Source organism: Acanthaster planci, linkage group LG12 (genome assembly GCF_054643075.1).
Source record: "Acanthaster planci isolate LZ-2023a linkage group LG12, COTS_SCS, whole genome shotgun sequence".
NCBI classification, from domain to species: Eukaryota; Metazoa; Echinodermata; class Asteroidea; order Valvatida; family Acanthasteridae; genus Acanthaster; species Acanthaster planci.
This window is the reverse complement of record NC_141788.1, coordinates 16162933-16181255: the sequence shown is the minus strand read 5'-3', so window position 1 is coordinate 16181255 and position 18323 is coordinate 16162933. Positions and strand designations below refer to the sequence as shown.

The window sequence follows — 18323 nt, the reverse complement described above, 5'->3', positions numbered from 1 at the left end:
GTGGTTTTAAGAAGAAAAGGATGCTTTGATGAATAGTACTCTGTTGAATCAAAGAAATAGACATTTCAATAACAACCTCTTACAACCCTAAAAATCCAATTGACTTTCTCTTGAGGTGCTATAAACATGTTCTAGTGAGGTCTGCAAACTTCCTTTGGAATTTTGAAATGAAACCAATGCAGTCAACGTAACTATTGGTTCAGAAATCCATGATTTTTAAAACAACTGAAAGAGAAAACTGTTCCAAACAGTCCCACTGGCTCTAAACAAACTGAGATGATTGGTTGTCACATAGTTCGTGTGTGAAACTACTTTTTGTTTCAAATGTACTTCTGCCATACCATCAATAAAGGTGAAGGGGCATTACCTTTGCGACAATAACCTTCACGGTTTTTCCTTGTCAATAAAATACCTTCAGGACTTTATCTGCTGTTTCCAAGATAAAGGTTTGCTTTAGATTGGTCAGTGTCTTGAAGAGGACTACTGAATCTCGTTTACAAAGCCAAATGTCTATCACTCGTGTTGGAGTACCTACAAATTCTTAATTTGAGATTCAGAAATGATTGAAACATGGATACATAATTTATTTACGTGGCTAAGTTTATTTGGACTTGTTTTCTTTGGATTAACCCATAACTTAAAGAAATAAGAGTGTACAGTAACTAAGAAAATAGTCATTCTTTTGACTAGTAATTTCATTAATTTTCCATATGTTGGAAAATTGTGACCACTTAAGGACAGCTTGTCCCTTCTTGATTAATACAATGATACATAATATCAAATACTTACATTTCTTAGAATTTAAACTAACAAACTTACAGCAAGTTCAGGGCTCCTTTTTCAAATGTGAAATAAAATCTACAAAGTTAATGCCAGAGAAAACTGTTGCATTGTCTGTAACCCATAATAATTCAGTTGAACTGTGGCAACAGCTTTGCCAATCAAACTGTAAAATGCAGAGAGTGTTTGTGCAAGTCCTCGTTGCCCAATGGTGGGGCATCTGTTAACAAGGAAAAATCAAAACAGAGAATGTGGGTTCGAATCCCACCGAGGACACATATTGCAATTTCTTCATTTTACCAGTTTTACTGTTGTTGGTTATCACTGCACATACAAAAGAATATTGCAACATATTTCCTGGTACAAATATTAAATCATTTATACTGGTAAACAGGATTGTCATAAACACCGACAATATATTACATTCTTGATAGGGTACTTGATATAACCTGCTTCATCCTATATATACTCTTAGTGCATGTTTTTCTTATATTTATAAGCCTTATGATCATTAGACAAAAACATGAAAGAACTTGACCTTGAAATTTCGGGCACCGTTTAAAAAAATTTGCCCTTAAAATTACACACTTATAAAAACTCTGACAGTGTAGTCTACAATCTACTATGCTGATAAATAACTACCCTATATGCTTGCTTCCAATCTCAAATCTGCCTAGCAAAGGCTGTAACTCAAATTAGCTTTCCACATAATAAATACTTTCCGGTTTATGCTATAAAAATGGACTGCATTTGTAATGCAAATTGGTCAGGAGAAGAGGTCAGTTTCTAACTGATATTCATATTATAGCCACTGCAAACTAATCATACAAACTTTCAGCATTGTTTTAATCTAATTACCAACACATCACTTGAAATCCACAGAAATGTTTCTTTTCCTTTTTTTAACTGAAACTATTTTGGCTCATAATTACATAATTTTTAAACTGATATTCATTTTTGTCATGATTCTTTCATATAATTAGTATATAAAAACATTTCAATATTTTGTGACATTTTCACTGAAAGCCCAAATTAGCATACAGCTCTCAGCCTCTATTGTATCTACTTTCTTTCATTATTTTCTGCCTACCAGAGCAGCTAAATAATGGTAGTCTTGCAATAGAGTACCGAAGTGAATACGTCACGTGCACAATTTGTATGTGAAAGGCATTAGCGCGAGAACCAGTGCATGAACCAACGCGCGCGTACTCCATTCGTTTGCACTGCACTTTCTGGTTCACAGTGACGTCACACTTCTGTACTCTGTGGCCCCACAATGTACTCATCAAGTTTGACCTCTCTTCACCCTCTTGAAATTGTGAATTCACACCCCTTCAAAGACTACACCAATATCCATAATTTATGGATAAAGGTGTAGTCTTTGAAGGGTAATGGCTCTGTCACACTATGTCTACCAGACATTTCAACCCATATGAAGTGCAATTTCCACTGCAATTGGGTTGTGCACTGCAATCATGGAAATACCCTAGTGTATTACTTTCACCTTTCTTAGTATCACAACAAAAAGGAAAAACCTCAAAGAACTGTGTTTCCTGTTTTTTGTTCCACAACCGGTACAGAGCCTTAAAGGAAAATTTCATAATTTCATATTTGAGAGAGCTACATGTAGGTACCGTATGCCTAATGCAAAATCTACTAAACTGAAGCTGGTGGCATTTGAACAAAGAATAAGCAGAAGGTGAAATGACAATTGCGGATGTATCTACCTTGTTAGGTTTTCAACAAATTAAATTCTTTGAAGCTGTTGCTTTTGATTTGATTCCTGTGTTAGATGAGTCACTTTCCATTTCCTGAAGATTTCATTTCTCTACAGACTGCTTGGTTATGATACTACAAACCAACTGCCTATCAGCCAATCCAGATAACTTTTTTACGTAACAGAATTGACTTAAATAGAGCAAAAAAAACCTAAATCATTCCAATTACAGAGTAGAGTGCTTCTTAGGTAGTGCTCTCTTGCACTTGCCCTGTCAATCTAAATAAATACAGCGAGTAACATATCAGCACAAAAGATTCTGAATGTTTATATGCCTACATTTTTGCCTTTTTTCTTCTTTTTTTTTTTACAATGCTTTGGTCTGTGCAGTTTACATACTACAACTAGCCCATCATTTTAATGCCACAATCACACACGTGTACGTTAAACTACAGGGAATTGTGGAATGTCAAATACCATATTCTACAACAACTACACATAGGTTAGACTACTTGACCACGAAAGAAAGAACATTTACTGGAAATTGTTTCCTTGATATCAAAACAGCTCAACAGTTATTACTCTGATAGTGATTTTTTTGCATATATATGTCACTTCTTGTGGAAGATGTAGAATTATATACTATTAAAAGGGGTGGCATTGTTAGAGAGTGCTTGAATAAGACTCTTTAGGAAAGACAGTTGAAGATAATTACTAACGAAACTCAAGGTGCCTCAAGTGGTATGCTGACAACTGAAGATCGTAAAAGATGATATTGAATGAGCGACTGCCTTGTTTAGGGTTTTACAGTAATTTCGGTGAAATTCTTGACTTGAAACCAAACATTTTTCTTTTCAAACTGAAAAATTTCAATTAATTTTTGCCCGCTTTTTTTTTCAGAAAGGGACTGCAGCAATGCGATTAGGGTTATGGTCAAAGTTCACCTTGGGCCAATGTTCACGGAGCATAAAAGCACACACATTTGTCATGCAGTATTTTAGGGTGGCAACTCGGTGATATATGACCAGTTCATGGTCTTTGGAATTATAGAGAAGATCCCCAGTGATGGGGTTGAAGTGGGGGTTAGGGAATTGTATCTTTTGAGACATCAGTTCTGAGGAGACCAGATGGTCTTTACATTCTTTCTGTTCCCTGGTCACAAAGATCTCCTTTCCCCTGAAAATGGTTGACATTCACTGCATGGAACATCACACAACCTCCTCAGATCCTTGCATCCCGAAAGAGATTGGTTCAGCTGCACTACTGCAAGCCCACTAAAGATTAGCGTTTATAATAGGCAAAGATGAATAAGTCCTCACATTTCAAAGGTGGACAGTAATATCTGTTTCCACTGACATTTTGGAAATTGGACTCCCCCACACTGAAACATGGCTGGGGGAAAAGTGCACACATTTTTGTTTGGTCCATCTGCAGACATTGGAGGGGTAATATTCCAAACCCTTAAGAGAAAAGAAGAGGGAAAGCATATTTACAAATCAGCATTGGAAAGGAAATGACAATTTCTTGACTATTACTCAGAAGTGTTGCGGTACGAGTCATTAGCAACCACATAAAGTATAATTCTCTTTACTTCAAAGTCTCACACATACAAAAGCTAACTTTGTTGACCATATCTCTTGTATGTGACCGTCCATGTTTCAAACTTTAACATGGCAATTAACATGCACATACAAATGGATTCGGTGGAGGTTTCACTACTTTTTTCATAACTTCCATTGTAACTTCTGCTGTTAAATAGCACCAGCTAGGCATTCACATAATGTGGTAAGATCACAAATATTTAACATAAACTTCATCCTGCTTTTGTAATTTTAATGAGAGAGATGATCACAAGTTATGTTCATGTGTTTTTCCCTGTGAACAAAAATCCATGGAACACTTTGCAGGATGCAGTTTTTAACACTGCAATTACGTTGATGCTGTTCGACAAGTTGCATTTTAGTCGTTCACACCTCTAGTACATCATGTCTATTTAGGTTTTTCAAGCTCCAGACGATTTTAATCTCTATATCTTTGTCCCAGTAATATTTAGTTTAATATCGTATTTTGCTTTCAGAGGATGCGTCATTTTCTTTTTTTTTTTAAATTAAAAAACGAATTTGAGGTTTGCATGTGCCATTTTTTTCCTTTATTTTCTCTGTATTTTTGAGTGGTTGCTTTTTTATACATCTCAGATGCATTAAGTCTTTGTGAGGATACTGCTTAGGTACAGTGCATTATTCTGCTGTTGACACCTTTGGCTTAAACCATTCCATATGGTGTCGACCCTTCCCCGTTCTTGCATGTCGGTCACGGCTGAAATGCGTAGCTGAGTGGCCATGGGCACAGCCCTTCCACGGCTGATGGAGTCTGATCCTGGGGTGGCAATAGGTAGTATCCAGGCGTGGTGGTTGCAGCCGCGGCCGCAGCTGCAGCAGGGTTGAGGGGTGTGGTGTAGTATGCCGTTGGGGGCACAATGGTAGGTGTCAGCGGCAAGGGGTTGAGGGAAGCCAGTGGCTGGCTGACGGCTGCGGCCGCAGCGGTAGCCGCCAGCAGATCTCGGTCAATATTGGTATTGCGTTGACGCGTTGCCTGCCGCACGCCACGCTCTAGCGGTCTGTGTCTGAGAGAGGGGCAATGATGGAGAACAAAAAGTCAGTAACATTCTGCATATGATATATCACCAACTTTTCCCAGCCAAAATCCTAATTATTGATAATGGCAACCATACAGTTTGGTGAACAAAGTCATTATTATTAACATAATATTCTGCAGACATCCATCTTCCCCAAATAATACATTACTCATACTTACCGTTGTGTTTAATATTATATCACATAGACCTACCGGTAAAAAAGATCCTGACTAAATTCTTTTTGTCGTTGCAAATTCAATGTGTGTTTCCAACAGACAAAAATGTCACAATTCCTGATCTGGTTTCTTGTTAATAATGAATTTCATGACCGTCAGTGCACCGTGCCTGTGTGTGCACACTCACAAAGGGGAAATGGGTCCAAATCTGTGTGTATGGACAATTAGCCTAACCCTTACCCCCCAGCTTGTCTTCCCAAAGAATCCCTCTTCCAGTGAAAATACTTTGTAGCACAATGGGCATACAGCAAACAGTTGGTTCTTTCTAATACTGAGGGCAGTTTAATACATTTGTGAAGGAACTAGCCCACTTGTAAAACCTCACTATATTCCCTGTTTGAGTTATTACACCCTAAAATAATAAAAGCTAAGCTTTGTATGTGCCACAGTTTCCGTTTCCAAAAATAGAAAGCCCAAATGACTCGCACAGCAAAGCAAGCCATTGTTTGTATGCGTATGTACAAAGACTGGATACGCATGCACTGTGAATTTCTGAAACTAGATTATTGACTTCAATTCTTGCCAATGCCTTGGGTTTCTTGGTAACAGGCCAGGAAGAGGTGTCTTTGTTTAGGTTCATCAATAATCGCCGTCATTAATTCTCCACTAATGGACTTGTCTCGGCGCACCATTTTAATATTATACAGGAAAGGGGAATGTGTTTACTTTCTGAGGCTACATCTCTTTTCAAACGGTGTAAGAAGTAAAACAAAACAAAAAAAGTGTGAGAGAAAGGAGATCTACTGACAACAGATGTGTCCGTTTTTTGTTTCTTTTTTTTTTGTAATCAGCACAGGAAAGTAGGATTTTTGCATGTTAGAATCAGTTGACAAGAGAGCACGTGAGACATAACCGGACTGAAATGAAAGTAATAGTGGCCCGGCCCAGGGTAACTTCCTTCTTTCTGTGTTTCAAACCTAAAAACCGAAACTCACCAGGGGACTGAAAGCAGGCAACTTTTTAAATGTACAAAGGATTCATGACACCTTTTGTGAGGGTGTTGCACTCGGATGCTGAGACATGGATTTACAAGAACAGAGATTAACAAACATGGAAATTCATGTGTTTGAATACCTCTTGTAAGCATTTCTTTAGGGGAAAAGAAGACAGGACTTTGCTCATCCCCTAGAAACTGATATCTAGAATTAGACAGAAGTTTGAATTAAAAAACAATTCAACATAATTTGATTATCCAAAGAAGGAATGGACTGAATATCCAAAAAGAAGGCATGTTTGAATCATCATTTGGTGCAAAGATATTAATCAACAAATGCAGTCTGTGAAATTTAAACCACACAATCATCATGTGCACTGATTGATAAATGCTGTCAATTGGCATCGTCTGACAAATGGTGGACATTTTTATCAAAATTTATATTAAGCATGAACTACAAACTTGCTCTTCAGTACCATTCTGGTACATCCCCTTTCATTTATCATTGGTGGACGGTTGTGTAAATGAGCGCCATGATCCAGATGCACCGGGGATATATAGAAATCATTTTATTATCACCTGCCAAAGTGTTTTGGACTCTACAACCTAAGGAGTTCACTAGATATGCTTTAACTCTTAGTCATTATTTTCCCTGTACTCAAACATACACTATCATCATTGTGTGTTTCCAACCATGCAGTGGAGAACTCACTAGCAAGTTCCCCCTCCCCAAAAATGCCTGTGTAGAGCGTTACCTACTCAATGTACCAACTTACTTCAGCCATTCCCTGAATGTCATTCAGTTAGATGTGTCTGGTCAAACTTGTCTGAAAGGGTTTGGTTTAGAGAGTTGGATCCAAGGTTTATTCAATTTGAAAATTATTTACATCATCTCAGCTCGTCTAGATTTCTCTTCCTGTCTTTAACCAGTGATTAAAAAGCATCTTGGTCAAAATTTTGGATGGATTCAATGTTGAAGAGAAGGTCCTCATCTGGAGAAGAGTGTTTCAAGGAAAGGCACGAGCTGGCCATTGCTCACTGACTACCGGTAAAAAGAGAAACTTGGGTGTGCAATTGAACGGAAGAAAGTAGGCCAGTCAGAAGCGATGTGATTACTGGGATGGTTTGGTTGATAAGCTCAGACACAATAACATCATTATACCTGACTGGACGGAAGGCAGAAAAAAAAGGAGGGGATATATGCTTGGTGTACATGGCTGCTTAGGTTTAGAGAAAAAATCCTGGTGCTATTTTTGGGCATTGAGATGATTGGGTTAACATCCCTTAGAGAGAGAAAGAAGGTTTACATTTTTAAGGACACTAAATATTCAAGAATGAAGTTGTAGATGTTGTGTCTGAAAACCAAGACAAGGCAGTGATGCGGAGAGGTTTTGCAAGAGGGAATTCAGGGACCCCTTTTTTGCAAGAAAGGTACTGGCAGATGTTTTTAGTTAGAGCTCAAGTTCACTATGATCATGGTAAGAAGAAAACAAAAAGTCAAGTTTTGTAATCCTATTCTTCTAAAGTATTTATCTTTCCAATAAAAAAGATTACTTGTATACATTTTTGCATACAAATTGTAGATATAGGGTTGTTAAAGCTGTGTGCCTATATGCCTCAAAACAAATGGCTTGTAAGTGGTATGGTTCATATACATGTCTGTATATTTCTTTTGTGCCAGTGAGAAATTCAGTTGTGTTTATCAGTCAGGAAAACAAATGATTGTATTTCATTTTCAGTTTGGGTCTGGAAAGAGGGGACCCAAGGGGCGAATGAACCCAAGAGTTCTGGAGATGACAGGTGTTGATTGGTGACTAAGTTTAGTTTCCATTTCTTTGTTTTCCACGTATAGTTCAGATTTAGCATCACCAGTGTCATTTCAGGAAACAAGAAAGTGCAAGATTATTGCCCCCCCAAAAAAAAATGGAAGAGAAAAAAATGTTTTGAAAAAATATAACTTTCCCATTCTAAGATAAGAATCGTGTTAAAAGATGTCACTGTATTCCAACTACGACAACCAACAGAATCAATTAGAGTGCGGATATAACTGGAAAGTTGCCAAAATCCTCTGTGCCATCTTGGACTTCATGGGAAGGTAGACCCTTGACATGTGTGACTCGTTCCAGAGAAAGTCGCCATTTTACCGTATTATGTCCAGTCAGCTGAAAGCTAATCTAGGAGACATTCTCCGAGAGCAGTGCAAGAAGAACCTAACCCAATTTATTATCGTCCTTGCCTAGCGAGCTGCTGCGAGGGGTCCCTGCACTTTTCTCACCTCCACGGCTGGTATCGTTTGGGGTTGGTGTTAGGCAAGCAATAGCTCGGATGTCCTCACGTGCGGCGGACTGCTGCTCAGTGATGAACAAAAAATGATCATCGTCTGTCTGTGTGGCAGTCAGAAGCCAAGGTCGCTGGAGATGAGGGGAGAATGTTTTTTTTCTCTCTTTTGTATTCCATGCTTTGTTCTAATCATCCTCTATTGAGGCGATACAGGTGCAATCGATAATGGATCACGTCAAATGTGGAAGCTAAAAATCCATACCTTGGCATCTTGTTTTCTCACAAAATTGAGTTAAATGAATGATAGGGTTCCCACAAAGCCTTAAATTGTGTAAGACAAAAACTCTACATATATTTTGGACGTCACATGCTGATGAAACCATTACTAATGCATTCAAACCACCATGTTGATATTGAAAATGTCATGAAGATATATTTCCCAAAAGAAAAAAAATAATAAATTAGTGTTGACCATGCGCCATTTCTGTGCTGTTGTGGACAAGCACCATGTCAGCACCAATCACACAGTTGTATGCTTATCTTGTTAGTGTTTTAAATGCCAAATACAATGCAGAATTATTACAAATAGAATGTGACCTTGTCTGATGCTCATCCATAAGGATAGAAAGCCATTAAAAATAACGACCAACCAGTAAGCCATTTTCATCTGTCCTCGGCAAATGGCCCCCACAAACGGCCTATTGTGTTCTTTAATTGGCCTGTGCACCTACTCTAATTAGCATATTCCTCATCAAACAAATTTCTGTGATGCCACGGGGTGGGTTTTAAAACCCATTTGTCTTGAGTGTCATTTTGGTTAAGGAGTTGAAAATTTAATGCTAGTATGATCGATTAATTGTTGTAGTGCACTTTTTGAAGGGAAAATCTGAGGTTTGAGAGACTTCTATGACCAACCAAATAATATCACAGGTGCCACTGTGCATGGATGTGGGATATCAATAAGGGTTAATATGTCAATAAATTGTGTCCTTCACATTCAGTGGATTCAAAAAAGGAGAGAAATGTGCAAGATGCCTAGTGCAGTTCTGAAACGTGCTGCAATTTGTCACTTCAAAAATATGAAGCCGTGGCACAGGTTCTTTGTGTGACTCATGAAAGTGTCACCCAGTTGGCATTTTTTTTTTAATTGAATTGCGAAAAAGCGTGAACAGAGATCCACAATAAAATTCAACGCTGTCACAAAATCACCCTGTCACTCACTGGCCCCTGAAGAAATTGTCTGAGTGCAGTAATTGCCGTGTCAGTTTCTTGTAATCCATGATCAACTTTTAATGCAGCAGTTGTTACATATGTGCCGCAGTATCTTTAAAAAAATCTTGGCTGTCAATATTTAGATTGATCAAGTTCTGTTATGTGTTTGGTAGTTCCAGTAACCTATGCGGCGTTTCAGCATTGTCTAATTGGACTGTTCGTTTTTCTTTCTTCCTTTTTTTTTGTGGGCCGCATGTGCGTAGTACCCGGTACATCCTACAATCCCCTTGCGTATGAGTGAATTACCAAGTTCCCATGATTCCTCTGCAACAATAGCAGGAATTACCACCATGGGCCTTCAGCCCGTAGTAGTGCCGTCTAATTCCTGGGAGCTTTATCGAACATCGCAAAGGGGGTATTCTATTTACTTTTTCAAGGGGGGGAGGAGTAGGATGGGACGTCATCCGAACCTAACTCACGACCCTGATGACAAGCAAGGAACTGATTCTCGGTCCCCCGACCCCCCCACCTGATCCGAGTCATATTTGCCGGGGCTGTAATTTCAACAGTGTGAAATGTCAGCCCATGACCCATTCAAAAAAGTCATTGACAAATTTGGGAAATTCATCACTGTTCAAAAGAGAGAACAGAATTGCCTTTCATTTGTTTACTTCTTTGTTACAAAGGCTAGCTAGCTCTCGCTCTAGCCAAAGAAAATATATAAGCATAACTCCCCGGAAAAGCAAACATTAAGTAAATGAAATTGGACGCAGAAATTTAAAAAGAATTTAAAAAAAACAAACTTCCCTTTAACCTAATATACATATAGAGTGTTTCCATGGGAATAATACGAGCCTACTGACGCCATTAAAAAATTTCATTTTCCCCAATATATTCTGAGAAATGGATGAAACTGATAAACAGGATGATTTTTTCTTTATTAAATCTCTTCTGGGCTTTAAAACATTCCGTTTGAAACTTAGAATTACACTTAAAGCCACTCCAAGCGACAGATACCCATTGTTACAACAGTACTACAAAGGATCTCTTTGAGTGGGATATTGAAAACACATTCCACACACCTATTACAGAAGCGAAAGCTTTCCTTTTTCTTTGCTGCAATTTATGCACTGACACAAATGGGATTGTTTATAAAATAAAGTGTTACTACTAATCAGCTCGTTGACGTAAAACAAAACCATTTCAGCTCACTCTTCAAGGAAATAGCAGGAGGAAATATGACTATTTATTTTTTGTCATATTTCCATTTCAACAATTACATAAAAGGTGAAATTTTTTATTGTCACAGTTATCTGATGTGCCCACTCACTCAACCTCATTCTGTCAGAAAGGGGGTAGAGAGTTTAAATTACAACAGTGAAAGAATTCTCCCTCTTGGTTGCGTTTCAAAACTGCATCATTCAACTTGTTTCCATGTGCTTTGAAGCAGTGAGTTAGAAAATGTGAAAGCCACCCATGTGCGCTTTTGCTGGTTTGTAGTTGAAACTGTGTTTGTTTAATGTTGCAAGAATGATTCCCAGTGCTTGAAAATTAAAACAAAGCCAGCCAAAACTTTGTTTCATGAAAACAAAAAACTAATGTCTATCAATAAATAGACAAAGTGCTCGTACTGGTAATTTTCTGTATGGGTGCACTGTGGAGCATGATTATGAAATGAGAAATTTGTGAAATATTATATGATTTTAGAAATATAAATATTACATTTTAATAACATCCCCGTTTGAATGTAGATTAGATGACTTAATGCTGCAAAATCACAAATACACAGCCTTTCTGGTGGCATATTTAAACAGTTGTTTGTGGCTTGCGATTGTGAAATCCACAAAGTGACAGGAAACCTGTTCTGATACTCTGTCGAGTCAAAGAGATGTTGAAATGATAGTAATCCTCTTCATTCAACATGAAAGTAAAATTGCCTCTCCCATTAAACTTCCGTTGACTAACATTCCAAACGTCACTTGGGAACTACAGTGTACGAGATATATTGCAATCCAGTTTATACATAAAACGCCATGTCTAGTGGTCTTTGTGCGGACAATGCCCGTTTCAGCCGGCACCATGTCCAACACAATATTCTTTAGAAATTTAAATTGAATGGGTGCCTTTGCTACACAGCTTGTCTCTTTTTGTTGTCACTTCGGACATAATGGCATGCAGGGTTAGCACTGGGTCTGTGTAACACACACCCCCACAGTCGGGGTGTGAAACGCGGTGCCGTTAGGGTCGGATTTCAGCCCGGTAATTGACATGGCTGCACCAGCACACCCTGTCTTTTCTTGAGAGGCGGGAAAATCCACACCGGCTTCTCCCCAGCCGCACTCAGTGGCAGGAAAATTAGCTTTTGGTTGTGGGGCCCGAAAATTGAGATTGTGTGCTTACTGTGGTGTCTGTAACATATCATGGGTCTTCATGTCTGGACGGCATATGCGGGAGGACTAAAGAACAATATTTTTGTTCATCTCAGCATTTCAACCGTTTTTTAGTGATGTGATGAGTGTGACCTGGTCATGTCTCACAATGGGGGTCATATTTGTATTTGGCACACATTCATGCAAGACTCCTTTGGCAAACAAGCTAACTTACAGTTCATGAAAATGGAAGAACTCTATTGAAACATGGAGAAATGACGAATTTCTCTTTTAATCCCAGAATTGAAAAGAGACTCTTGAATCCTGCCCGTTCCTTTCACATTCAGGTCACGCATATTTGACTCACATTTCAGAGTGTCCCAAGTCACTGTGCAATGAATACAAATCCTGCATGAAATTCACAAGTGCATGATTTCAGAACACAACACAGATTACATTATTTATGTAAAACACTTTGTCCTTCGGATAAAACATGTTTCTCCTGATATTACATGAATAATTTTATTACGTCACTGTCCTTATCAATTTTGTAGTAGTAAAGAGTACAAAAACTCTCACATATTTTATCAATAATTTTGGTTTCTTCAACAGAATTTTTTTTTAAATTCAGGATGACAACAGGTTTGTAATGCATCCATGTAACGCAGCTCATCTAACAGTTCTTTTTTTTTTTTTTTAAATTTCCCCAGATCAGGATCTTGGCTCCACATGTCATCACAACCAAATTTCATCTTTGGATTCACTGGCAAGGGAAATAACAGTGAGACTTCTGGTTGGAATTCCCTCTCCCACTGAGGCTCGCTATTCAGGACTGTCAGATGAAATTTTGAAATTTCAGTCAAGATCGTGGAAATGTGCCCATATTGTGACATGTGAGAGCAAAAGAACTGACGTCAGTCCAGCAAAGTTTGTTTTGTCTTTGAAATTTCTTCTGATTAAAACAATTGCCGAAGGTGCCTTTGTGCAATACATGTGATTTGGTTAGTTAACCTTCCTTATGAAAATGTGTGTACCGGAGCAGATCAAGAACCAAATTGTGGAGTCCAATTTTGGGGGGGGGCAGGGGAAGGAAGAAATTTGTGATTTTTTTCATGTAACCTCTTATGGCCTTTTAGAGTGGTGGGGCTACATTTGGGGGCTTTTTACGTACTTTTGGAAGGAAAGAAATTGGAACAGACCCAAAAAGCTGGGTGTGTGGGTGAGTGTGTAAACGCCTTCAATCGTGGACCTATAACAACAGGGGACAATAGGGTCCATGGTTGACGAAGAGTCCACGGTTGGAAAACGTGTACAAAACATATGGGGGGTCTTTCGAAAAAGTTAAAGTGTGAACAAAAGAGGAACAATAGGGGGTCCCCAGTTGCAGGCAAATACACACTTTGGTGTGTGTGTGTGTGGGGGGGTAGTCAGTGTCAACACTGGTCTTATTAATGTGCATAAGATATTTCTTAGTTTGGTTTCCAGCTTGTTTTTGTACATGTAAATGACCTTTTTAGGGTGTGACGATAATATATCAATGCAAGACAGATTGGGTCGTGCAAAGTTTTGCTGATTTTTATATGCAGCTACTTCTGTGTTTTCGCTCATGCATACACCAAGGCCATGGAACAGGGAATATAAGGACAGAGGGTTCCTCAGTTTGCAACCTGCTGTCACATAGTATAATGGTATCCAAATTAACTGAAAAGGAGTGGCCAAAACATTGAAGAATAGACAGGACAGGTGGACCTTCAAGTATGCATCAAATACCAAACCACTTCCTGTGTGAGCAGAGGAAGGTTTGGCATCAACACTGCAGCACTTACCTCATCATCCTGGAGTGAATCCGTCCAGAAACAATGTGTGCATTTAGTTCCTGTCAGCTTTAAGTCTTATTTTGAATATGTGGGGCTCTTCATGACAACTTGATGGGATTTTCCGAGACTTTTTTTTTTTCAAAGAATTGGTTTTCTTTCAAAATTACAAGAAATCGTTTCCAGTGTGTGCTTGTTTGATTAATTCACCTCTCATGAATTGACTTGGGAATTTACTATTACTACCTGCAAACATCTGAAAGTTTTCTTCAAAACATGTTTCCATAAATACTGATAAGTTATCATGTCTCAAACACGTAGCCCCACATTTTCAATATTTGTCAAATTACCTGATTTCCCCCAAAGATCTGTGGTGATATTGAGCCGGATTGAAAGAGGTACTGTCAAGAATGAAAGGGTTGTATTGTATTCACTGCATGCTGCCATGCATGGCATATTCCTCAACTGCGTCATCTGTCTGTAAACACCTTGGACAATCCACCTCCCACCAAAAAGAAAAAAGAAAGCTCAATCGCATTATTGTCTGAGAAACTAGCTTCTACCTGGAGCGACTTATTCATCTGTGTTTTATGTGGGCGGCTGCGTCGTGTATGAGCAATAAAACTGGAAATTACTGGAAGGCATGATCATGAGGATTTCTTCTCTTGATCAGCAAAGAAACTTGATAGAATTTGCGGTCGTTGTAGTTGGAAGTGAGACAAAAATGTCACGCCTCTGAACATTTTGGAGGGGCTTTGTGTCTCGAAAGTATGGCTTTTGTTTGTTCAAGAAAAAGATAATCCCTAGAAGCTTAGTTATTGTCTACATGTAAATGCGATCCTTATCTGAAGATTACAGTCACCAAAATACTTTATAATCTTGTGAGGAGTATGATACTTGGGGAGGACTTTCCTTTCGACAATATAAGAATCCTTGTATATTGTTGTAAACAAGATAACAAAACAATTTCAACAAACACAACAGAAAGAAGGGTAAGTACAACACTCATGCAACTGAACTGAAGCCAAGAAGAAAAAGCTGAGCTGACTTTTGCAAACTATTATATCCAGGTATGGCTGGCTATTTATAAGTTGCACATGTGTAGGGATATCAGGGTTGGCTACAAAGCAAACTTGAAAACAAAGGAGATTTATGCATGTGAGTGAACAAAATGTCATGGAAACATTTCATTCATACCAAGTACATCCCAGAGTCACTTAAGCTTTCAGAGTCACAACTTCTCAGAATGTATTTTCCCATAATTTGTTACTTCTTATTTGGGACATCAACAGCATTTTTTTTAACACCCCATGAAAAAAGTTATTAATCATGCGACTAGATAAAAATACCTATACACTGTACAACAGGAATCTGGTTGCATGGGTACCTCATATAGAAAATTAGGTTGTGCTTCATGATACTGTTTTAAATGGTACTCAAAAAAAGCCCTATTGACTTAAATGTAGTTCCTTTTTACAATATCTCCAATCTTTGCATGTTGGTTTTGTGTTAAAAATTAATATTGTACAGCTGTTCCAGGCTACATGTATGTACCAGCTTGACATTTAATGTCATTTTTAATGCTTCCTGGCATGAATATAGTTTAAAGTGCATCTTGGGATGTTGTTTTCCCAAAATCTAGCTATCCAAGTACCTGTGGGGTGCCACCTATAGCAACATACTTATTATTTCTGTTTCCTTGTGAGAAAATAAAATTTACGACAAAAATACATTAGATACCAATTTTGTCCGTTTGCAACCTCCCTTTCATTTGGTTACACAGCAATTTCAATGAGTAAACTCTGAAGAAATTTTTGCAAGGAGGAATGGAAAATTTGGCCATTTTTTTCCCTATCTGTCAACAGACCAGCTAGAATTTGAAAAGCTGAGTCAATGTAGATTGCCGATATAATTGCATCTTGATGCTGTGCCAGTATGCCGGCTGTGTTATTCCTTACTGCAGCTGTAGGGATTTATCATTGGAAGGGATCTATTACCATGTAGTTACTTTCAGTCTCTCCCCCCTTTTTTCGGTCACAGCAGTCACAATAGACACTGATTGAATAATTGGTTTCTATTATTATAAGTTCACAGTCAGTTCATCCACACTGATACACTCAATTGATGTATCTTCAGATGGAGAGATGATTTACACTGGTCAGTTTCACCGGCGAAGGACAGTTTCAGAGGTGTAAGTCTGGTCAGAGGGAGAAAGAGAGAGTGTGAGATCCAACTGCTCAAGTAGGGACTGGAACCAATAGCAAAACAGACGAATGTGAAATTGTGAATGCAGGCCACCACAGAAGGGGAGACAACCGCACACGAGGCCCAGGACCCAAGAAATGAATCTCTGAATCAGCCTTGTTGGGACTCAATCCCAGGTCAGTGGCAAAAAGGAAAGCAACACTCCATTTACATATGTACCAGAGTGTCATCTTGACATCAACATACAATGTCGGCCAAAAACTGAAGAGGTTTTTGTTCATTGGAATGGGATTTCAACTCTGTCAAGATTGAATACATCGCTGTGCAAGGAAATGTCCATATTTTCCATATTGGAAGGAAAAATCCCTTGCTAATGTACATGTAGCTTTCAGCAAGCACAGTGTGAACCAGTCATCATTGTGGATGGTTCAAACCCAAAACACAGGAGTTTCTACAACAGTTTGGCACATAGCATGGACGGACCATGAGAAAATACCCAATTCAACTGGTAATAGAATTGAGCAGGGGTCATCGAATGCAAAAGCCTCTCTCTTGCAAGCTTCACCAGTGACGATAATGTCAACCCAAGTGGGAGTTGAACCCCTGACGCAATAGTGAAAGTTCAGGAACTAGCTCAAAGCCATCTTGTCCCCAGGAGAGTCAGACCAAAGACTGGAAATGAAATATACGAAGATCAAACCGAGAAGGTTTTGAACCAAAGACGTAATGATAGGAGAGCTGAATACATCACTGTGAGACCAGTGAATGCAAATATGCAAGCTCATATTCAGAGCCATGACATGAGGGACTAATAATTCTGCATGATGCCCTTCTTGGTCAAGATTTGAAGTTCGGTCTTTTTTGGGGGGGGGGGAGCTGAATAAGCAATAGCCAGCAAAACATCCCCCGTATTAAGGTCAGACACAGTCTCGCATGCACTCATTTTAATGTGATGGGTGTTGAACTGAGTCACTATGCTGGAAAATGGAAGGCGGAACACCAAATTGATCTATGATGACACTGCACTGGTAATTTGGCATGTTTAAAAAAAGGGGGTTAATTTGATTAAGGGCTAATGTCTGATCAGAGAATTGTATTTAAAAACAACCTACCCTGTCTGAATCCCTCAGTAATTGAAACCGCACAGCCACTGGCCGACATTTTTAAAAGCAATGTTTATCAACAAATATACTGTGGCCTGCTGGGTTCTTCAATTTGCTTCAGAACATGAATGACCGACATTGGCAATAAATGAATTGATGGCGCCGCACAATTTCGAATCTCCACTGCGCCGCGGCAGGGTGACTCATGTTTCTTATAATTTGGCTCAGGGCCAAAGTGATGATGCAGCCGGGCTCGTCACAAAGGAATTCCAGCAGGTCATGCGACACTTGACATGAAACAATGTCAGCTTTGTGTCTGTCTTGATTTGGGCCTCGGCTGAATGAGAAATTTCTACAAGATTGTCGGCATAGGCTTATGCTGCGTCAGCATCCTATACTACAACAAAGCTCTCGAACATGACCGTCACGGTATTATGCGTAATAATTTATCCGAGTTCTAGCGCTAACAATTTTAGGGTGACTCGTAATAGGAACCAAGTGATACATGTACATCCATGTACATCCACATCAAGAGAGTTGTCTTCAAATGCATTCAAAATTGTTGCAGTAGGATCAAAACACTGACTATAAGACTGATAAATAACTGAATGCCAAATACCAGAATTACTATATAGACACCACCCCCTCAAGACAAAGGGAAGAAAATGTCAACTCCTGGGTCGGCTCAACAATCAGTAACAGTTAAGTTGGACAGTCTGCCCTGCCCACCCACCAAATCTATTTTGGATCTGACAAGGGGAGAACATCCACAAGAACAGGTATGTCTGTGCTTAGCGTCTAGAATGTAAAACCAGCAAGTTGTCTGGTATTACTGTCACTAGTTTGCACTAACCTTTTGGGGGGAAATGGAAGGTGTCTGTTTCTCCTGGCACATCAGTTCAAAAGTTTGTTCTAAGTCAGACTGGATATTTTATTTTATTTATTTCATTTTCTGATCATCCAACAGCACATTTAGCGCCAATTACAGGATGATAATGAGTGAATAAGACAACGAAGAAATGTTTAGTTTTAGAGGTG

The 18323-nt window shown here is 38.8% G+C and overlaps 1 protein-coding gene across 1 annotated transcript in view; it reads right to left on the bottom strand.

Moving 5' to 3' along the window:
- Nucleotides 1-582: 582 nt before the first annotated feature.
- LOC110978479 (ELAV-like protein 3) overlaps nt 583-18323 on the bottom strand; it is a 62394-nt gene continuing 44653 nt past the window's right edge. The window contains exon 6 of the mRNA XM_022233505.2: nt 583-5120. Coding sequence (XP_022089197.2) covers nt 4808-5120 — 313 coding nt within the window. The 3' untranslated portion in view covers nt 583-4807. The remainder of the gene's footprint in view (nt 5121-18323) is intronic.